The sequence below is a fragment of the Bufo bufo genome, chromosome 1 (assembly GCF_905171765.1).
Source record: "Bufo bufo chromosome 1, aBufBuf1.1, whole genome shotgun sequence".
Taxonomy (NCBI): Eukaryota; Metazoa; Chordata; class Amphibia; order Anura; family Bufonidae; genus Bufo; species Bufo bufo.
In genome coordinates, this window is record NC_053389.1 from 837,614,689 (window position 1) to 837,639,690 (window position 25,002).

Genomic DNA, 25,002 nt, shown 5'->3' on the forward strand with positions numbered 1-25,002 from the left:
CTCTGTCCTGGCTGTGAAACCCTTGTATCTCTGTCTGTATATATCTTGTATCTCTGTCCTGCTGTATATCCCTCATATCTCTGTCTGTATATATCTTGTATCCCTGTCCTGGCTGTGAAACCCTTGTATCTCTGTCTGTATATATCTTGTATCTCTGTCCTGCTGTATATCCCTCATATCTCTGTCTGTATATATCTTGTATCTCTGTTCTGCCTGTATATCCCTCGTATCTTTGTCCTACCTGTATATCCCTTGTATCTCTGTCCTGCCTGTATATCCCTCGTATCTTTGTCCTGCCTGTATATCCCTTATATCTCTGTCTGTATATATCTTGTATCTCTGTCCTGCCAGTATATCCCTCGTATATCTGTCCTGCCTGTATATCCCTCGTATCTCTGTATTGCCTGTATTTCCCTCGTATCTCTGTCCCGCCTGTATATCCCTTGTATCTCTGTCCTGCCTGTATATCCCTCGTATCTCTGTCCTGCCTGCATATCCGTTGTATCTCTGTCCTGCCTGTATATCCCTCATATCTCTGTCTGTATATCCCTTGTATCTCTGTCCTGCCTGTATATCCCTCGTATCTCTGTCCTGCCTGTATATCCCTTGTATCTCTGTCTGTATATATCTTGTATCTCTGTCCTGCTGTATATCCCTCATATCTCTGTCTGTATATATCTTGTATCCCTGTCCTGCCTGTATATATCTTGTATCTCTGTTCTGCCTGTATATCCCTCATATCTTTGTCCTACCTGTATATCCCTCGTATCTCTGTCCTGCCTGTATATCCTTTGTATCTCTGTTCTGTCTGTATATATCTTGTATCCCTGTCCTGCCTGTATATCCCTCGTATCTCTGTTCTGCCTGTATATCCCTCGTATCTTTGTCCTACCTGTATATCCCTTGTATCTCTGTCCTGCCTGTATATCCCTCGTATCTTTGTCCTGCCTGTATATCCCTTATATCTCTGTCTGTATATATCTTGTATCCCTGTCCTGCCTGTATATCCCTTGTATCTAAGTCTGTATATATCTTGTATCCCTGTCCTGCCTGTATATCCCTCGTATCTCTGTCTGTATATATCTTGTATCCCTGTCCTGCCTGTATATCCCTCGTATCTCTGTCTGTATATATCTTGTATCCCTGTCCTGCCTGTATTTCCCTCGTATCTCTGTCCTGCCTGTATATATCTTGTATCTCTGTCCAGCCAGTATATCCTGTCACAAAGAGCGGCCAGCAGTGTCACATGTGCTGCCCCTGCTATCACACGCCCCCTAGTGGCCTGAACGCTCAATGCCTTCCAATACGTTTCAGACCGCAGATCGTCCACTGTGGGGATGCGATCGGTGAACTGAAACCGCTGGAATTTGGGCAGCAGACAGGCCAGGAGGGAGCGTCCGGACTACAGAAAACATACACTACGCAATATGTAGGTAGACTGCCACCATCCCTTGTAACAGGGCAAGGGAAACCCTTGACTAAACACGACAACTATCTGGGGAGCGACTCTTCAGAAACGGCTAGGATTCGTTCTGCGGTGCTCAGAGCAGGTATGAGGCTGAAGAAAATGACTTTAACGTCATTTATTATACATACAATACAAATGATTAACATATACAGAAATTATTAAAAATAACCATTATAGGGAAGGATAGTCCAGTGTAAGATAAAAAGGGAAAACAGATGAAAGGGAATACTTAGTTTCTGAAGAAGAATGTCCTTTGTGGAAAGTCCACGAAAGTCTGTTTGTTCCGGAATAAAAAGTCCGGTAAATATGGCTGCCAGCCCACCTTGGTCCTCGTGGCGGGCTTCTTCAGGTGATATTACACAAGGGAGGACTCCCAGTAGATTTCGCTCATGGCCTTATGAAGGGTCCAGCTGTTAGGGCGGGGTCTCAGGCTCGGCCCCTGGGCTGGGTGCTGTTATTCGGAGGGAAGTTCAAGTCCCAAAAATAGGACATTTTCATATCTCAGCACACGTCCGTCGCACACAACTAATAATGACGAATTTACGATCCTCCGAAAATATCGATCTCATTGACACTATACATGAGAACTATATCATATTCCGTTACTGAGATGTTTAATAACCTGGATGTGGCTTATCCCAGCGGCATATGTTTTATATCAGAATACTCAGCGGATCCTGACCAACAAAATGATATAATTTATATATCTATCCTACGTATGATATTCGTACAAAGGGGTAAAAATCATATGACCTATTCATTTTCCATTGGTGCCAGAAAGGCTGGCTCAGGCTGGTTTACGAGTCCTCTATCAGCGACAGACCAAATGTTCTTGTCAGGTGTCGGTTCGCACCTAGCTGTGAGATTCCTGCAGCAAGGAAGTTCTTGTGTAGGGTTAATTACGTTAAGAGAACGTTGGCCTCCTAGGACAACAGCTTGTAATTACAGGAATTGAATTTATCTTTATTGCGTTATCTGCTGCGAATCAGGAATTGAATCTGTAATTCCTGGATGCGACAATCAAAAAATCGATTGACTGCGTTTTATTTCCGGATATCTTGTGGTTTCTCGCGGTTCATCCGTGACATATCCCTTGTATCCCTGTCCTGCCTGTATATCCCTTGTATCCCTGTCCTGCCTGTATATCCCTCGTATCTCTGTCCTGCCTGTATATCCCTTGTATCTCTGTCCTGCCTGTATATCCCTTGTATCTTTGTCCTGCCTGTATATGCCTCGTATCTCTGTCCTGCCTGTATATCCCTCGTATCTCTGTCCTGCCTGTATATCCCTCGTATCTCTGTCTGAATATATCTTGTATCTTCATCCTGCCAGTATATCCCTCGTATCCCTGTCCTGCCTGTATATCCCTTGTATCTCTGTCCTGCCAGTATATCCCTCGTATCCCTGTCCTGCCTGTATATCCCTCGTATCTCTGTCTGAATATATCTTGTATCTTCATCCTGCCAGTATATCCCTCGTATCCCTGTCCTGCCTGTATATCCCTTGTATCTCTGTCCTGTCTGTATATCCCTCGTATCTCTGTCCTGCCTGTATATCCCTCGTATCCCTGTCCTGCCTGTATATCCCTCGTATCTCTGTCCTGCCTGTATATCCCTCATATCTCTGTCCTGCCTGTATATCCCTCATATCTCTGTCCTGCCTGTATATCCCTCGTATCTCTGTCCTGCCTGTATATCCCTCGTATCTCTGTCCTGCCTGTATATCCCTCGTATCTCTGTCCTGTCTGTATATATCTTGTATCTCTGTCCTGCCTGTATATCCCTCGTATCTCTGTCCTGCCTGTACATCCCTCGTATCTCTGTCCTGCCTGTATATCCCTCGTATCTCTGTCCTGCCTGTATATCCCTCGTATCTCTGTCCTGCCTGTATATCCCTCGTATCTCTGTCCTGCCTGTATATCCCTCGTATCTCTGTCCTGCCTGTATATCCCTCGTATCTCTGTCCTGCCTGTATATCCCTCGTATCTCTGTCCTGCCTGTATATCCCTCGTATCCCTGTCCTGCCTGTATATCCCTCGTATCTCTGTCCTGCCTGTATATCCCTCGTATCTCTGTCCTGCCTGTATATCCCTCGTATCTCTGTCCTGCCTGTATATCCCTTGTATCTTTGTCCTGCCTGTATATCCCTTGTATCTCTGTCCTGCCTGTATATCCCTCGTATCTCTGTCCTGCCTGTATATCCCTCGTATCTCTGTCTGTATATATCTTGTATCTTTGTCCTGCCTGTATATCCCTTCTATCTTTGTCCTGCCTGTATATCCCTCGTATCTCTGTCCTGCCTGTATATCCCTCGTATCCCTGTCCTGCCTGTATATCCCTCGTATCTCTGTCCTGCCTGTATATCCCTCGTATCCCTGTCCTGCCTGTATATCCCTCGTATCTCTGTCCTGCCTGTATATCCCTTCTATCTTTGTCCTGCCTGTATATCCCTCGTATCTCTGTCCTGCCTGTATATCCCTTCTATCTTTGTCCTGCCTGTATATCCCTCGTATCTCTGTCCTGCCTGTATATCCCTCGTATCTCTGTCCTGTCTGTATATATCTTGTATCTCTGTCCTGCCTGTATTTCCCTCGTATCTCTGTCCTGCCTGTATATCCCTCGTATCTCTGTCCTGTCTGTATATATCTTGTATCTCTGTCCTGCCTGTATATCCCTCGTATCTCTGTCTGTATATATCTTGTATCTTTGTCCTGCCTGTATATCCCTTCTATCTTTGTCCTGCCTGTATATCCCTCGTATCTCTGTCTGTATATATCTTGTATCTCTGTCCTGCCTGTATATCCCTCGTATCTCTGTCCTGTCTGTATATATCTTGTATCTCTGTCCTGCCTGTATATCCCTCGTATCTCTGTCCTGCCTGTATATCCCTCGTATCTCTGTCCTGCCTGTATATCCCTCGTATCTCTGTCCTGCCTGTATTTCCCTCGTACTCCTGTCCTGCCTGTATTTAAATCTATGCCTTACATCTCTGCCTTCTACAGATATCCCTTTCGTTCTCCTGGCTGTATACACTTCTAAACAACATGAAGACAACACCGGTAACCGGTGACATCACTACCAGATAACATAATATATGGAATTCATATCTGATCAGTGATGTTACAAATGGAAAACAGAATCACTTGAAAATGTGCTGTGATGTCACACTTGTCACATCATTTATAGGCATAGTACTGTTGTATATACCCAAGGACCCTACAACATAAAGTACACCCCATATTTCTGTGTCTGTGGGATCATCCTGTTACTCATTGCGTCTATATCTTTGCAGGGCATGCTAAGGCGACGGCGTCCTGTCATGGCAGTCCTCTCGCTCTGCCTTTGTTGCACCCTCTCACTACTGACATATATTATTCTGGAAGACGAGCCAATATGGGAACTTCCAGACTTGCAAGACCCCATTGCAGCTAACCTCAGCTTTCCTCCATCACTCCGTCGTTCTGCCACTTTGTACGACACAAACTACAGCTTCTTCCTGGACCTGTCTGAATACAACAGGACTTATCCGGCTCTCCAGAACTACCGATGTCGAGCCGTCATAGGGCTATTAGGATATTGCCGCACCCAAAGTCCCCTAATTCTGATGGCCATAAAATCCCACGCAGCGGCCAAGAAACGCCGAGATGTCCTTCGAAATACTTGGGCAAAAGAGAGAAGGATCAACGGGTACACATTCAAGCCCGTGTTCTTAATGGCAAACTCTGGAAAGAAGAGGCAGATGGGGAAGTTGATGAAAGAAGCTTTATTTTTTGGGGACATAATTCTGTGGGATTTTTTGGAGAGTCATCATAGCTTATCCTTAAAAGAAAGGTGTTTCTTGGAGTGGTTGTATTACCGTTGTTCAGAGGTGAAATACATATTCAAAGGTGAGTTGCCAAACCAGTAGATAAGTGTTCATGTTCCCTGTAGTATCACCACGCTATGAAGCATGATACAGTACTCATTCACATCAAATACAGGAAAGTACAGGTCCTCCAGAATAAGAGACGCTCTTTATAACCAACGTTCACTCTGGCCAAGAGATGACAGTGCGGAACAGAGGAAGCCCAGTATCTGTCAGAATTCCCAATAACAAAATGTTCTAACCTAGACAGCCCCTTTAAATTACAGCACCCCATTCCTAAGAGTGATGGCTAGAAGAAGTGAACAGATATGCCCACCAGCCTTGTACAAACCTGTGATGCCTTGCAGTGGTCTCCAGGATTAGAGGGAAATGGGTTAAAAAAAAAAATTTGCATTGTCATTGCAATCCCAACACTGGTCAAGACCCCGTTGCTCTCCACTTATCCTGCACTGGTCATCCATTGACCCAGTGATGGCTATGGAGGCATTCTAAGAAACGTTCTGTGTCTTGAACATGAACCAAAAAGTGGAGAGCAATGGAGTGGCAGGATGGTAGTGACGAGTGATCTGTGAGGTACAGCTATCATACTGCCCCTATGTACAAGAATATAACTACTATAATACCGCTCCTATGTACAAGAATATAACTACTATAATACTGCTCCTATGTACAAGAATATAAATACTATAATACTGCTCCTATGTATAGGAATATGACTACTACAATTCTGCTCCTATGTACAAGAATATAACTACTATAATACTGCTCCTATGTACAAGAATATAACTACTATAATACTGCCCCTATGTACAAGAATATAACTACTATAATACTGCTTCCTATGTACAAGAATATAACTACTAAAATACTGCTCCTATGTACAAGAATATAACTAATATAATACTGCTCCTATGTACAAGAATATAACTACTATAATACTGCTCCTATGTACAAGAATATAACTACTATAATACTGCCTCCTATGTACAAGAATATAACTACTATAATACTGCTCCTATGTACAATAATATAACTACTATAATACTGCTCCTATGTACAAGAATATAACTACTATAATACTGCTCCTATGTACAAGAATATAACTACTATAATACTGTCTCCTATGTATAAGAATATAACTACTATAATACTGCTCCTATATACAAGAATATAACTACTATAATACTGCTCCTATGTGCAAGAATATAACTACTATAATACTGCCTCCTATGTACAAGAATATAACTACTATAATACTGCTCCTATGTACAAGAATATAACTACTATAATACTGTTCCTATGTACAAGAATATAACTACTATAATACTGCTCCTATGTACAAGAATATAACTACTATAATACTGCTCCTATGTACAAGAATATAACTACTATAATACTGCTCCTATGTACAAGAATATAACTACTATAATACTGCTCCTATGTACAAGAATATAACTACTATAATACTGCTCCTGTGTACAAGAATATAACTACTATAATACTGCTCCTATGTACAAGAATATAACTACTATAATACTGCTCCTATGTACAGGAATATAACTGCTATAATACTGCTCCTATGTACAAGAATATAACTACTATAATACTGCTTCCTATGTACAAGAATATAACTACTATAATACTGCCTCCTATGTACAAGAATATAACTACTATAATACTGCTCCTATATACAAGAATATAACTACTATAATACTGCTCCTATGTACAAGAATATAACTACTATAATACTGCTCCTATGTACAAGAATATAACTACTATAATACTGCTCCTATGTACAAGAATATAACTACTATAATACTGCTCCTATGTACAAGGAATATAACTACTATAATACTGCCTCCTATGTACAACAATATAAATACTATAAGACTGATCCTACAGTGTGTACAAGAATATAACTACTATAATACTGCTCCTATGTACAAGAATATAACTACTATAATACTGCTCCTATGTACAAGAATATAACTACTACAATACTGCCTCCTATGTACAAGAATATACTTACTATAATACTGCTCCTATGTACAAGAATATAACTACTATAATACTGCTTCTATGTACAAGAATATAACTACTATAATACTGCTCCTATGTACAAGAATATAACTACTATAATACTGCCTCCTATGTACAAGAATATAACTACCATAATACTGCCTCCTATGTACAGGAATATAACTACTATAATACTGCTCCTAAGTACAAGAATATAACTACTATAATACTGCTCCTATGTACAAGAATATAACTACTATAATACTGCTCCTATGTACAAGAATATAACTACTATAATACTGCCTCCTATGTACAAGAATATAACTACTATAATACTGCCTCCTATGTACAAGAATATAACTACTATAATACTGCTCCTATGTACAAGAATATAACTACTATAATACTGCTCCTATGTACAAGAATATAACTACTATAATACTGCCTCCTATGTACAAGAATTTAACTACTATAATACTGCTCCTATGTACAAGAATATAACTACTATAATACTGCTTCTATGTACAAGAATATAACTACTATAATACTGCTCCTATGTACAAGAATATAACTACTATAATACTGCCTCCTATGTACAAGAATATAACTACCATAATACTGCCTCCTATGTACAGGAATATAACTACTATAATACTGCTCCTATGTACAAGACTATAACTACTATAATACTGCTCCTATGTGCAAGAATATAACTACTATAATACTGCCTCCTATGTACAAGAATATAACTACTATAATACTGCCTCCTATGTACAAGAATATAACTACTATAATACTGCTCCTATGTACAAGAATATAACTACTATAATACTGCTCCTATGTACAAGAATATAACTACTATAATAGTGCCTCCTATGTACAGGAATATAACTACTATAATACTGCTCCTATGTACAAGAATATAACTACTATAATACTGCCTCCTATTTACAAGAATATAACTACTGTAATACTGCCTCCTATGTACAAGAATATAACTACTATAATACTGCTCCTATGTACAAGAATATAACTACTATAATACTGCTCCTATGTACAAGAATATAACTACTATAATACTGCTCCTATGTGCAAGAATATAACTACTATAATACTGCTTCCTATGTACAAGAATATAACTACCATAATACTGCCTCCTATGTACAGGAATATAACTACTATAATACTGCCTCCTATGTACAGGAATATAACTACTATAATACTGCTCCTATGTACAAGACTATAACTACTATAATACTGCTCCTATGTGCAAGAATATAACTACTATAATACTGCCTCCTATGTACAAGAATATAACTACTATAATACTGCCTCCTATGTACAAGAATATAACTACTATAATACTGCTCCTATGTACAAGAATATAACTACTATAATACTGCTCCTATGTACAAGAATATAACTACTATAATAGTGCCTCCTATGTACAGGAATATAACTACTATAATACTGCTCCTATGTACAAGAATATAACTACTATAATACTGCCTCCTATTTACAAGAATATAACTACTGTAATACTGCCTCCTATGTACAAGAATATAACTACTATAATACTGCTCCTATGTACAAGAATATAACTACTATAATACTGCTCCTATGTACAAGAATATAACTACTATAATACTGCTCCTATGTGCAAGAATATAACTACTATAATACTGCTCCTATGTACAAGGAATATAACTATTATAATACTGATCCTATGTACAGGAATATAACTATTATAATACTGCCTCCTATGTATAAGAATATAACTACTATAATACTGCCTCCTATGTACAAGAATATAACTACTATAATACTGCTCCTATGTACAAGAATATAACTACTATCATACTGCCTCCTATGTACAAGAATATAACTACTATCATACTGCCCCTATGTACAAGAATATAACTACTATAATACTGCCTCCTATGTACAAGAATATAACTACTATAATACTGCTCCTATGTATAAGAATATAACTACTATAATACTGCTCCTATGTACAAGAATATAACTACTATAATACTGCTCCTATGTACAAGAATATAACTACTATAATACTGTTCCTATGTACAAGAATATAACTACTATAATACTGCTCCTATGTACAAGAATATAACTACTATAATACTGCTCCTATGTACAAGAATATAACTACTATAATACTGCTCCTATGTACAGGAATATAACTACTATAATACTGCTCCTATGTACAAGAATATAACTACTATAATTCTGCTCCTATGTACAAGAATATAAATACTATAATACTGCTCCTATGTACAAGAATATAACTACTATAATACTGCTCCTATGTACAAGAATATAACTACTATAATACTGACTCCTATGTACAAGAATATAACTACTATAATACTGCCTCTTATGTACAAGAATATAACTACTATAATACTGCTTCTATGTACAAGCATATAAATACTATAATACTGCTCCTATGTACAAGAATATAACTACTATAATACTGCCTCCTATGTACAACAATATAAATACTATAAGACTGATCCTACAGTGTGTACAAGAATATAACTACTATAATACTGTTCCTATGTACAAGAATATAACTACTATAATACTGTTCCTATGTACAAGAATATAACTACTATAATACTGCTCCTATGTACAAGAATATAACTACTATAATACTGCTCCTATGTACAAGAATATAACTACTACAATACTGCCTCCTATGTACAAGAATATACTTACTATAATACTGCTCCTATGTACAAGAATATAACTACTATAATACTGCTTCTATGTACAAGAATATAACTACTATAATACTGCTCCTATGTACAAGAATATAACTACTATAATACTGCCTCCTATGTACAATAATATAACTACCATAATACTGCCTCCTATGTACAGGAATATAACTACTATAATACTGCTCCTAAGTACAAGAATATAACTACTATAATACTGCTCCTATGTACAAGAATATAACTACTATAATACTGCTCCTATGTACAAGAATATAACTACTATAATACTGCTCCTATGTACAAGAATATAACTACTATAATACTGCTCCTATGTACAAGAATATAACTACTATAATACTGCCTCCTATGTACAAGAATATAACTACTAAAATACTGCCTCCTATGTACAAGAATATAACTACTATAATACTGCTCCTATGTACAAGAATATAACTACTATAATACTGCTCCTATGTACAAGAATATAACTACTATAATACTGCCTCCTATGTACAAGAATTTAACTACTATAATACTGCTCCTATGTACAAGAATATAACTACTATAATACTGCTTCTATGTACAAGACTATAACTACTATAATACTGCTCCTATGTACAAGAATATAACTACTATAATACTGCCTCCTATGTACAAGACTATAACTACTATAATACTGCTCCTATGTACAAGAATATAACTACTATAATACTGCCTCCTATGTACAAGAATATAACTACTATAATACTGCCTCCTATGTACAAGAATATAACTACTATAATACTGCTCCTATGTACAAGAATATAACTACTATAATACTGCTCCTATGTACAAGAATATAACTACTATAATACTGCCTCCTATGTACAAGAATTTAACTACTATAATACTGCTCCTATGTACAAGAATATAACTACTATAATACTGCCTCCTATGTACAAGAATATTACTACTATAATACTGCTCCTATTTACAAGAATATAACTACTATAATACTGCTCCTATGTACAAGAATATAACTACTATAATACTGCTCCTATGTACAAGAATATAACTGCTATAATACTGCCTCCTATGTACAGGAAAATAATTACTATAATACTGCTTCTATGTACAAGAATATAACTACTAGAATACTGCTCCTACAGTATGTACAAGAATATAACTACTATAATACTGCTCCTATGTACAAGAATATAACTACTATAATACTGCTCCTATGTACAGGAATATAACTACTATAATACTGCTCCAATGTACAAGAATATAACTACTATAATACTGCCTCCTATGTACAAGAATATAACTACTATAATACTGCTCCTATGTACAGGAATTTAACTACTATAATACTGCTCCTATGTACAAGAATATAACTACTACAATACTGCCTCCTATGTACAAGAATATACTTACTATAATACTGTTCCTATGTACAAGAATATAACTACTATAATACTGCTTCTATGTACAAGAATATAACTACTATAATACTGCTCCTATGTACAAGAATATAACTACTATAATACTGCCTCCTATGTACAAGAATATAACTACCATAATACTGCCTCCTGTGTACAGGAATATAACTACTATAATACTGCTCCTAAGTACAAGAATATAACTACTATAATACTGCTCCTATGTACAAGAATATAACTACTATAATACTGCTCCTATGTACAAGAATATAACTACTATAATACTGCTCCTATGTACAAGAATATAACTACTATAATACTGCTCCTATGTACAAGAATATAACTACTATAATACTGCCTCCTATGTACAAGAATATAACTACTAAAATACTGCTCCTATGTACAAGAATATAACTACTATAATACTGCTCCTATGTACAAGAATATAACTACTATAATACTGCTCCTATGTACAAGAATATTACTACTATAATACTGCCTCCTATGTACAAGAATATAACTACTATAATACTGCTCCTATGTACAAGAATATAACTACTATAATTGTGCTCCTATGTACAAGAATATAACTACTATAATACTGCTCCTATGTACAAGAATATAACTACTATAATACTGCCTCCTATGTACAAGAATATAACTACTATAATACTGCTCCTATGTACAAGAATATAACTACTATAATACTGCCTCCTATGTACAAGAATATAACTACTATAATACTGCCTCCTATGTACAAGAATATAACTACTATAATACTGCCCCTATGTACAAGAATATAACTACTAGAATACTGCTCCTATGTACAAGAATATAACTATTATAATACTGCCTCCTATGTACAAGAATATAACTACTATAATACTGCCTCCTATGTACAAGAATATAACTACTATAATACTGCTCCTATGTACAAGAATATAACTACTAGAATACTGCTCCTATGTACAAGAATATAACTACTATAATACTGCCTCCTATGTACAAGAATATAACTACTATAATACTGCTCCTATGTACAAGAATATAACTACTATAATACTGCTCCTATGTACAGGAATATAACTACTATAATACTGCCCCTATGTACAAGAGTATAACTACTATAATACTGCTCCTATGTACAAGAATATAACTACTATAATACTGCTCCTATGTACAAGAATATAACTACTATAATACTGCCCCCTATGTACAAGAATATAACTACTATAATACTGCTCCTATGTACAAGAATATAACTACTATAATACTGCTCCTATGTACAAGAATATAACTACTATAATACTGCTCCTATGTACAAGAATATAACTACTATAATACTGCCTCCTATGTACAAGAATATAACTACTATAATACTGCTCCTATGTACAAGAATATAACTACTATAATACTGCTCCTATGTACAAGAATATAACTACTATAATACTGCTCCTATGTACAAGAATATAACTACTATAATACTGCTCCTATATAGACAATTATAACTAGTATAATACTCATCCTATAAACAAAAATATAACTACTATAATACTGCCTCCTATGTACAAGAATATAACTACTATAATACTGCCTCCTATGTACAAGAATATAACTACTATAATACTGCTCCTATGTACAAGAATATAACTACTATAATACTGCTCCTATGTACAAGAATATAACTACTATAATACTGCTCCTATATAGACAATTATAACTAGTATAATACTCATCCTATAAACAAAAATATAACTACTATACTTTAATACTAGAAGTATTACAGGCCATGTAATGGGTATCATTCCTGCAGTAAGTTTAGTTTGCTGCAGTAAATACTAACCATATACTGGTTTTGTTTAATGCCACAAGTACAAACTAAAATTACTTGCACGCCATGTGGTGTCCATAGCATTAAGTATAATCCACGCCACGTGGGGTGTCCCTGGCATTTAGTATATTATAAGCCACATGGGTCAGTGGCATATGTATATAAAAAACAATACAACATGTATGGGATTATACCAAAACCCCCAAGAATATGTTCACAAAGCCAGACATAAAGGTACAAATATTACATCTTTATTGTTGTAAAAAATCTCAAAGACAATTACAAAAAGTTGCAGGGAATGCTGACATGGAGATGTCTTGTTTCTCCTTTACTGCCTGTATACCCAGCACGTGTTCCCCTACCCTTGTTTTAATTTCTCATGCCGTTTGACCCACATACAAAAGACCACATGGGCAACTTGCTAAGTAGATCACCCGATGGTGTTACATGTGATAGACTGTGTGATTGTATATTGTTTGTAAATACTGTAGTTCTGATCATATTAGGACACCCCACACAGTCACCACACGGTCGGTACCCCCCATTTAGGTCCTTTGGATCCAAAGGCTCTCTCCGGTTTCATTCCAGTGTAGTGACTCTTCGTATGTCCTTCAAATTTTTGGTTTTCCTAAATGTAATACTAGGTATCTTCGATAGATAGAACTGGAGAGTGGTATCCATATTCAGAGCATTCCAATATTTCACCAGGGCCCTCCTTATGTCCTGATGTCCATGGGAGAAGGTCATGATGAATCTCACTAAGTTCCTCTCCCCCCCCTGGTGACTGTTTGCCTGGGGCATAGATTAAATGTTCCCATTTGGTGTTGTTGGCCCTTGAATATCCTTGTCTAATGAAATGTTCTTGATATCCTCTACTTCTAAACCGGTTGCCCAAGTCTCTTGCTTGTGTATGAAAGTCTTCTTCCCTTGAGCATATCCTGTGAATACGCAGAAATTGCCCAATGGGAATACTTGAAATTATTTTGGGGTGTGCCGACCGAGCTTGTAATAAATTGTTGACGGAAGTTTCCTTCCGGTACAGGTTGGTCTGTATATATCCATTGTCATCAATATCCAGGAAAAGGTCAAGGAAATCACTGGACAGAAAAGGCCTTTTATGCCGCTGTATTTACCTAAGACAGTGAGCATTATTTGTTCTGGGTGGTGGCGGATATGTGTGGGCTGGCATGAGGAAATTCAATTAAACGTGGTCGTCACAGGTGTTGAATTCCTCCGAGATCCATGCCTCATTCATTTTTAGAAATGTAGAAATGTGAGGTAGTCCACACTGTCGTGAGCTAGGCGAGTGCGCTTATCGGTCATGATCCCCCCTGATGCGCTGAACGTCCTTTCGGACAGGACACTCGACGAGGGGCAAGCCAAGAACTCCATGGCAAATTGTGCCAGCTCTGGCCTCAGGTCAAGCCTGCACACCCAGTAGTCAAGGGGTTCCTCGCTTCTGGAGGGATACAACAAATGGAAAAGGATTTAGGAAAACTAGAGGAATGGTCAAAAATCTGGCAACTAAAATTTAATGTTGATAAGTGCGAGATAATGCACCTGGGGCGTAAAAACCCAAGAGCAGAATATACAATCAGTGATACAGTCCTAACCTCAGTATCTGAGGAAAGGGATTTAGGGGTCATTATTTCAGAAGACTTAAAGGTAGGCAGACCATGTCATAGAGCAGCAGGAGATGCTAGCAGAATGCTGGGGTGTATAGGGAGAGGCATTACCAGTAGACAGAGGGAGGCGCTCATGCCGCTCTACAGAGCACTAGTGAGACCTCATCTGGAGTATTGTGCTCAGTACTGGAGACCATATCTCCAGAAGGATACTGATACTTTGGAGAGAGTTCAGAGAAGAGCTACTAAACTAGTACATGGATTGCAGGATAAAACTTACCAGGAAAGATTAAAGCACCTTAACATGTAGAGCTTGGAAGAAAGACGAGACAGAGGGGAGATGAGAGAAACTGCTAAATACATAAAGGGAATCAACAAGGTAAAAGAGGAGAGAATATTTACAAGAAGAAAAACTGCTACAAGAGGACATAGTTTTAAATTAGAGGGGCACAGGTTTAACAGTAATATCAGGAAGTATTACTTTACTGAGAGAGTAGTGGATGCATGGAATAGCCTTCCTGCAGAAGTGGTAGCTGCAAATACAGTGGAGGAGTTTAAGCATGCATGGGATAGGCATAAGACCATCCTCCATATAAGATAGGGCCGGGGGCTATCCAAAGTACTCAGTATATTGGGCAGACTAGATGAGCCAAATGGTTCTTATCTACCGACACATTCTATGTTTCTATGTTTCTCAGAGCGTCCACATCGGCCGTTAACCCGATGTAGTCGGACACCTGTCGGTCTAGACGTTCCCTGAGGCTGGATCCGGAGGGCGGCTGTTGATGGGTTGGTTGCAAGAATGATCTCATATCCGAAGTGACCAACACATCTTCAAACCACCCTCTTTTTGCAGGTGCGGTAGGATTGGTACCCACGACTGTTACTCTGTGGGTGGTAATTCCTCTGCCAGCGCCCGCAACAGCAGAATGCAGCATCTCTCGCAGCAAGGCCTGGAAATGCTGCATTCTGACAGCCCTCTGTGATGCTGCTAACATGTCCGCCATTTTGTGTTTGTACCGGGGGTCTAAGTACGTTGCCACCCAGTACTGGTCCTTGCCCTTTATGCTTTTTATACGGGGGTCCATCTTCAAACACTGGAACATGGAGGCCCCCATTTGCACTAAATTGGAAGCGGTGGAGCGGCCTGGCTCCTGCCCATCACCCAGAAGAATGTCGTCCTTGGTCTCCTCCCACCCATCCACGGAGAACACCAGGGATACCAGAAAAGTTTAAAGCTTGCTCTTCTTGCTCCTCCTCCTCCCCCCAGACATCTCTGACTCCTCTTCAGACTCCTGCTGACTTGTCTCAGATGGAGTAGCGCTCCCCGGGAATTCATCCAGCATTGCGACTTCCTCATCTTCCAGCTCCTCGACGGCTTGATCAATGATACGACGCAATGCACGCTCCAGAAAGAAGGCGTAAGGTGCGATGTCACTGATGGCGCCCTGGCTGCGACTGACCAGTTTGGTGATCTCATCAAATGGCCGCAGAAGTCTGCATGCTCCCCAGAACCAGTCCTGCCGCAGAGTTCGTGCAGGTAGTCGTTAACGGCACCTTTCTGCTGGAGCAGCCTATCAAGCATATACAAGGTGGAGTTCCAGCGCGTCGGGCAGTCACAAATCAGACATCTGACGGGCAGGTGGTGTCACCGCTGAACGTCAGCAAGGCGAGCCATGGCCGTGTAAGATCTTCTAAAATGACCAGAGATTTTCCTGGCCTGCCACAAGACGTCCTGTACCCCGGGGTATTTGGCAACGAATCGCTGCACGACTAAGTTCAGGACGTGTGCCATGCACGGCACGTGTGTCATTTTGCCCTGTTTCAGCATGCTTAGCAGATTGGCACCGTTGTCGCACACCATTTTACCATCTGTTAAATTGAGCGGGGTTAGCCACTGATCGGACTGTGACCGCAGAGCTGAAAGCAGTGCAGGACCGGTGTGGCTCTTGGCTTCCAGGCACAACAGCTGCAGCAAAGCGTGGCAACGTCTCACCTGGCACATTGCAAGAGGCAGTAGCAGCTGAAAAGGAGGAGTCAGCTGAGGAGGAGACAGAGGATGGAGTAGGAGGAGGAGAAGAAAAGGCAGGCCTGCATGCAATCCGTGTAGGTAACACCAAATCTACATGGGAGCCACGGGTTGCATGCTTGACGGTCGTCAGAAGGTTCACCCAGTGGGCAGTAAAAGTTATGTACCTTCCCTGTGCCCGTGTTTACTAGACCACGTGTCTGTGGCCAGATGTATCTTGGCACGGACACTGTGTGACAGAGATATATTAACGTGCTGCTGAACGTGGCCATATAGCTCTGGGATGCCCTTCTGGAAGAAATATTTCCTTCCGGGGACCTTCCATTGCGGTGTGCCAATCCACAAATTTTCTAAAGGCCTCTGAGCCCACCAATTTATATGGCAGTAGTTGGCGGGCTAGCAGTTCCGACAAGCCAGTGGTCAGCCGTTGGGCAAGAGGATTATCCGGCATCATCTTTTTTTTTTACGCTTCAACATTTGGGCCACGGAAGCCTGCCGTGGGAGGACCACCGCAGCACGTCTCGGATGATGACGAAACACAGGTGGCAACTGCTGCGGCTTTCTGCAGTCTGCAGACCGACAAGGAGGGCAGGGGTGAAGACTGGGTGGTAGATGATGTGGAGGACAATGAGGTCCTAGACCCCACATGGAATCAAGGTCATGCGAGTGACCTGTGTAGTTCGGAGGAAGAGGCGATGGTCGCACAGAGGCACCAGCACAGCAAAAGAGGGAGCAGGGTGCAAAAGTGTCTGCTACATTCTTGGGTGACATTTTACCATTTTTGCCGTGAATAAACCCCTGCTCTGCATAGGTGACAGGGACCTAAATGTCTAAAATTAATCTGTTACATTGATGGTTGACAATAACCCATTTTTGCCGGTGAAAAACCCATGCTCTGCATTGCTGACAGGGAACTAAATTTAGGAAAAACGGAAGATGCGCGAGTACAAGCGCACGCTGGTAGACGCACTGCTGATGGCATTCCCATCTGACAGCGGGGGCACAGTGGAAGCACAAGGCGAAGGCGAATAGGAGGAAGAGGTCGCCAACGCAGCTGGGGCACCGCCAGCACCTCAGAAGGCAGGGTTAGCATGGCCGAAATGTGGAAAAGCTTTGTCTGCACGCCACAACAACCAGCACCACCAGCTGATATGGAACGTCTTAGCAGGAGGCAGCATTTCACCAACATGGTGGAGCATTATGTGTGCACACGCCTACACGTACTGAATGACGGTCTGCCCCCTTCAACTTCTGGGTCTCCAGATTGGGCACATGGCCTGAGCTTACCCTTTACGCCTTGGAGGTGCTGGCCTGCCCTGCAGCCAGTGTATTATCTGAACGTTTAGCACGGCAGGGGGCGTCATCACAGACAAGAGCAGCCGCCCGTCCACAGCCAAAGAGGACAAGCTCACGTTCATTAAAATGAACCAGGCATGGATCCCTCAGGACTTGTCCGTACCTTGTGCAGAATAGACATGTATACCGGCACTAACCAGCCATTGTTATACTGCAGCGCAATTTCTCTTTGTTTTCTTTTTTATATTTCCTAATGTTTTGGGGTGTACCCAAATTCAAACAAAAATAAATAAATTATAAAATAAAATAAAATAAAAAACAAAACAAAAAAGCAGTGTAGGCTACCTCGTCCTCCTCCACCGCCACATCCACCGCCTCCTCAACCTCCTTCTCCATATGGACCTGGTCCTCCTAGATCAAGATTATTATTTTTTAATTTTACGTATTTCATGTTATTTTAAGTCCTTTTCCTATCCACATTTGTTTGCAGAGCACTTCCCCTGCTCCTAACCACATTTTGCTGCCATTTGCAGCCCTCTAGCCCTTTCCATGACTTTTTTACAGCCATTTTAGTGCTCCAAAGTTCGGGTCCCCATTGACTTCAATGGGGTTCGGGGTCAAGTTCGGGCTCCGAACTCGAACTTTTTTGCGAAGTTCCCAGTGGTTGGACCCCTAAAGATCAGACACTTATCCTCCCCTCTTGTGGGCATGGGATAAGCCTTACTGGATTCTTTCCCTCCTCCTGAATGAAGACGCTGTAATCTTTGTGCTTGTCTCGTCCCCTGCTGCCACCAAGTCTCATTTCTCACTCATGAATGTGGATTGAATCTGGAACTGACATATATGCTAAACGTGAAAAACGTGTCCAGAAACACACGTAAAAATAGCTGGAGGAGATCCCGCTGTGTGACCGGCTTCCTCAGAGGTCTCATTCATAGGAAATAGATGAGTGCAGGAATCTGGTCAGCAGGAAGTTCAGCTGACCCTTACCGCCTGTAATGTGAAAGGTGACCCCCCCCCCATCCCTCTGGGGAATAAGACCCTACAAAGCCATAACCTAAAAAATTCTGCTTCTTACCAGAAATGATTTATGCAAGGTCAATGTACAGCCGGTCTAGACTCACATATTTATCTGCCATAAGCATCCACAGGCAGGGCTGTCACCCTTCATCCAAATCAAACCAGCAATAACAACTACTGGGTGGAACTGCAATCGATATATAGCACTGTAAATCTGATGGGCAGCAATATACACTGCTCAAAAAAATAAAGGGAACACAAAAATAACACATCCTAGATCTGAGCTAATTAAATATTCTTCTGAAATACTTTGTTCTTTACATAGTTGAATGTGCTGACAACAAAATCACACAAAAATAAAAAAATGGAAATCAAATTTTTCAACCCATGGAGGTCTGGATTTGGAGTCACACTCAAAATTAAAGTGGAAAAACACACTACAAGCTGATCCAACTTTGATGTAATGTCCTTAAAACAAGTCAAAATAAGGCTCATTAGTGTGTGTGGCCTCCACGTGCCTGTATGACCTCCCTACAACGCCTGTGCATGCTCCTGATGAGGTGGCGGACGGTCTCCTGAGGGATCTCCTCCCAGACCTGGACTAAAGCATCTGCCAACTCCTGTACAGTCTGTGGTGCAACGTGACGTTGGTGGATAGAGCGAGACATGATGTCCCAGATGTGCTCAATTGGATTCAGGTCTGGGGAACGGGCGGGCCAGTCCATAGCATCAATGCCTTCGTCTTGCAGGAACTGCTGACACACTCCAGCCACATGAGGTCTAGCATTGTCTTGCATTAGGAGGAACCCAGGGCCAACCGCACCAGCATATGGTCTCACAAGGGGTCTGAGGATCTCATCTCGGTACCTAATGGCAGTCAGGCTACCTCTGGCGAGCACATGGAGGGCTGTGCGGCCTCCAAAGAAATGCCAACCCACACCATTACTGACCCAATGCCAAACCGGTCATGCTGGAGGATGTTGCAGGCAGCAGAACGTTCTCCACGGCGTCTCCAGACTCTGTCACGTCTGTCACATGTGCTCAGTGTGAACCTGCTTTCATCCGTGAAGAGCACAGGGCTCCAGTGGCGAATTTGCCAATCTTGGTGTTCTCTGGCAAATGCCAAACGTCCTGCACGGTGTTGGGCTGTAAGCACAACCCCCACCTGTGGACGTCGGGCCCTCATATCACCCTCATGGAGTCTGTTTCTGACCGTTTGAGCAGACACATGCACATTTGTGGCCTGCTGGAGGTCATTTTGCAGGGCTCTGGCAGTGCTCCTCCTGTTCCTCTTTGCACAAAGGCGGAGGTAGCGGTCCTGCTGCTGGGTTGTTGCCCTCCTATGGCCTCCTCCACGTCTCCTGATGTACTGGCCTGTCTCCTGGTAGCGCCTCCATGCTCTGGAAACTACGCTGACAGACACAGCAAACCTTCTTGCCACAGCTCGCATTGATGTGCCATCCTGGAGAAGCTGCACTACCTGAGCCACTTGTGTGGGTTGTAGACTCCGTCTCATGCTACCACTAGAGTGAAAGCACCGCCAGCATTCAAAAGTGACCAAAACATCAGCCAGGAAGCATAGGAACTGAGAAGTGATCTGTGGTCACCACCTGCAGAACCACTCCTTTATTGGGGGTGTCTTGCTAATTGCCTATAATTTCCACCTGTTGTCTATCCCATTTGCACAACAGCATGTGAAATTGATTGTCACTCAGTGTTGCTTCCTAAGTGGACAGTTTGATTTCACAGAAGTGGGATTGACTTGGAGTTACATTGTGTTGTTTAAGTGTTCCCTTTATTTTTTTGAGCAGTGTATAACTAAGCTAAGCAAGGTTTAGGCCAAAAAAATTCTATTTTCTCATTTCCCTGGTTCTCTTCTGGCCCTTTATTTACCTGCAATAACATAATCTCTGCCCCTCCCCCGCTCTGCAAAGGGAGTGAATAAGTCTGCCCTGAGTGACATGTCTGACTGCTGGGATACACAGCAGAATGTTGTATGTGTAGAACTACAAGTCCCAGCTGTACAATGACACTGCTGATATACACAGGATCTTCCCCCTACCTGTTGTGCAATGCTCTGCAGAACTCCTCTGTCAGCTCTTGTGCCCAGCATTTGTCTCCTCACTGCCTGCAGCTACTCAGTAAAGCCTTCAGCCCTGAGTCTGTGCTGCTGAAGGGATTAAGAATCCAGGGAGAGACCAATAAGCAGCAGCCAGCAGTGCAGGGGGGTATGGCCAGCACTGTGTCGTCTCTGTGTACAGACACATCTCTGCTCTCTCAGGCTTGTGCACCAAGCATTATCAGAGCAGGGAGAGAGGCTGACATCACAGGTCATGTGACCTTCAGTGAAATCTGAGAAAGGAACAACTACAGATGCAGTAAGTGCATGGTAAAGCTGTTACATTTAGTTAGAAACATACAAAGAACAAAAAAATTACTTGGACAACCCCTTTAAGACTGTATTATCAGAGCATGTAAAGGCGCTTCATGTCTTAAATTATAAGCCCTCGGGAGCTTCTGCCTTCATTGTTTTTTCAAGGTTAGTACAGTGAGTTAAACTGCCCCTGCGGTGCCTCAGGGACACTGGAAAATCAGTGGGGTAGATATACAAAGCCAGTTAAGGGGTGATCTATGAAAATTGCTATGGCAGAAAAGCAGAGTGATTTTGGTTGTTTTGTCGGTGGAGTATCTCTTATGGCCAGATCAATTGCGTCATTTTACATTTTTGCACAAACCGTCACAGGTGCAGTAGAAAGGGGCACCCGAAGTGCAGGGAGAGCAGCTGCGCATGCACTGCCATCTCTCCATTTACTGTTATGGGACTACTGGAAATAGCGGAGCCAACCCTCAGTGCTCTTTCGGAGCCCGGTTCTGGAGCTAGGAGTGGGTACTAGAGGAGGGACCTACACCAATCTGACATTGATTGCATATCCTTGCGAAATGGTGTCAATGTCCTAGATGGGAAAACCCCTTTAAATGGGTTGTCCAATTTTACAGTCAGGTCCATAAATATTGGGACATGGACACAATTCTAACATTTTTGGCTCTATACACCACCACAAAGGATTTGAAATAAAACGGACAAGATGTGCTTTACCTGCAGACTGTCAGCTGTAATTTGAGGGTATTTACATCCAAACCAGGTGAACGGTGCAGGAATTACAACAGTTTGCATATGTGCCTCCCACTTGTTAAGGGACCAAAAGTAATGGGACAGAATAATAATCATAAATCAAACTTTCACTTTTTAATACTTGGTTGCAAATCCTTTGCAGTCAATTACAGCCTGAAGTCTGGAACGCATAGACATCACCAGACGCTGGTCTCATCCCTGGTGATGCTCTGCCAGGCCTCTACTGCAACTGTCTTCAGTTCCTGCTTGTTCTTGGGGCATTTTCCCTTCAGTTTTGTCTTCACCAAGTGAAATGCTCAATCGGATTCAGGTCCGGTGATTGACTTGGCCATTGCAGAACATTCCACTTCTTTCCCTTATAAACTCTTTGGTTGCTTTTGCAGTATGCTTTGGGTCATTGTCCATCTGCACTGTGAAGTGTCGTCCAATGAAGTCTGAAGCATTTGGCTGAATATGAGCAGATAATATTGCCCGAAACACTTCAGAATTCATCCTGCTGCTTTTGTCAGCAGTCACATCATCAATAACTACAAGAGAAGCAGTTCCATTGGCAGCCATACATGCCCACGCCATGACACTACCACCACCATGCTTCACTGATGAGGTGGTATGCTTAGGATCATGAGCAGTTCCTTTCCTTCTCCATTCTCTTCTCTTCCCATCACTCTGGTACAAGTTGATCTTGGTCTCATCTGTCCATAGGATGTTCTTCCAGAACTGTGAAGGCTTTTTATAGATGTCGTTTGGCAAACTCTAATCTGGCCTTCTTGTTTTTGAGGCTCACCAATGGTTTACATCTTGTGATGAACCCTCTGTCTTCCCTCTGGTGAAGTCTTCTCTTGATTGTTGACTTTGACACACATACACCTACCTGCTGGAGAGTGTTCTTGATCTGGCCAACTGTTGTGAAGGGTGTTTTCTTCACCAGGGAAAGAGTACTTCGGTCATCTACCACAGTTGTTTTCCGTGGTCTTCCGGGTCTTTTGGTGTTGCTGAGCTCACCGCTGCGTTCCTTCTTTTTAAGAATGTTCCAAAGAACTCATTGTTTTGGCCAGGCCTAATGTTTTTGCTATCTCTCTGATGGGTTTGTTGTGTTTTTCAGCCTAATGATGGCTTCACTGATAGTGACAGCTCTTTGGATCTCATCTTGTGACAGCAACAGATTCCAAATGCTAATAGCAGACTGGAAATGACCTCTGGACCTTCTATCTGCTGATTGTAATTGGGATAATGAGGGAATAACACACACCTGGCTATGGGACAGCTGAGAAGACAATTGTCCCATTACTTTTGGTCCCTTAACAAGTGGGAGGCACAGATGCAAACTGCTGTAATTCCTGCACAGTTCACCTGATTTGGATGTAAATACCCTCAGATTGCAGCTGACAGTCTGCAGGTAAAGCACATCTTGTTCGTTTCATTTCAAATCCATTGTGGTGGTGTATAGAACCAGAAATGTTAGAATTGTGTTGATGCCCCAATATTTATGGACCTGACTGTATATGGTTTTTTATATAGTCCAACCAGCAGGACCTGTCGAAAAAAGGTATATAGTAATTACCTGCTCTCCGGCGCTCTGTTCCAGGTTTGTGGATCAGCCACTGTCTTCAATCCCTGCGTTTAAAGTTCCGGCATGGAAAGGGTCATGTGCTCCACTGCAGCCAATGACTGGCCGCAGCAGTGATATGTCCCTAAGAGGCATGTGATCCCCAAAAAGTGTTAAGTTTAAAGGCCAAAGGTATTATATGTGCAACAGATGGTAAATGTAGAGCAAATTACAGCAACTCAGGAGATAATATTCTACAGTATGAGGGTAATATCTGAAGTCACTTTTTTAGGGTCCCTGCTATTTTTCTACCCATTTCCATTATGCCGTTCACAGTACAGGATATTTTTATATTTTAATAGTACAGAATGTTTTGGACACGGTAATGCCTATAATGTTTATTTTATTGATTGTGTTTATTTTAAATTGGGAAAAGGGGTGATTAGAATTTTAATTTTTTCTGTACTTTTAAAGATTCTTTTTAGGTCTCCAAGGGGACCCTAACATGCAATCACTGTCGCCATTTATTAAATTTACTCCATGATTTACCTAGAGATTTATTATAAAGGTTAAACACAATACAACAGCACACTGCATGCACAAAATGCACAACCAACCAACATATAAATGAATGCTATACTCACCATATAAATTAAAGTTTTTTTCTTTGCAGTATGCACTGGGAGGTGCGTCTGTCTCCGTCTTGGTTTTGCACTCCCGATTCATATTTTTTTATATATATATCTTTGTTAGAATAAGACATATACAACCATACTCATTTTCATACAAAAAAAAATATTATTTTCCCCATAACCCCCCATTTCCCACCCTACCCTACCTTTGTGATGCGTCTCAGAGTCCTCCATCATCCCAACTCAAACAACAATAAAGAAAGGAAGGAAAAGGCAAAAGAAGAGAATCAGAAGAAAATCATGAGAAATGGAAAAGATGAAATCCTCCAAGCCTCCCATATCTTAGTCCATTTTTCCTGGCTATTTCTCTGTCTGTA

At 41.0% G+C, this 25,002-nt stretch overlaps 1 protein-coding gene across 1 annotated transcript in view; it reads left to right on the plus strand.

Moving 5' to 3' along the window:
• The window catches only part of LOC120986669 (UDP-GlcNAc:betaGal beta-1,3-N-acetylglucosaminyltransferase 7-like), a 46,169-nt gene that overhangs the window by 9,971 nt on the left and 11,196 nt on the right, over nucleotides 1–25,002 (plus strand). The window contains exon 2 of the mRNA XM_040415340.1: nucleotides 4,760–5,354. Coding sequence (XP_040271274.1) covers nucleotides 4,760–5,354 — 595 coding nt within the window. The remainder of the gene's footprint in view (nucleotides 1–4,759; nucleotides 5,355–25,002) is intronic.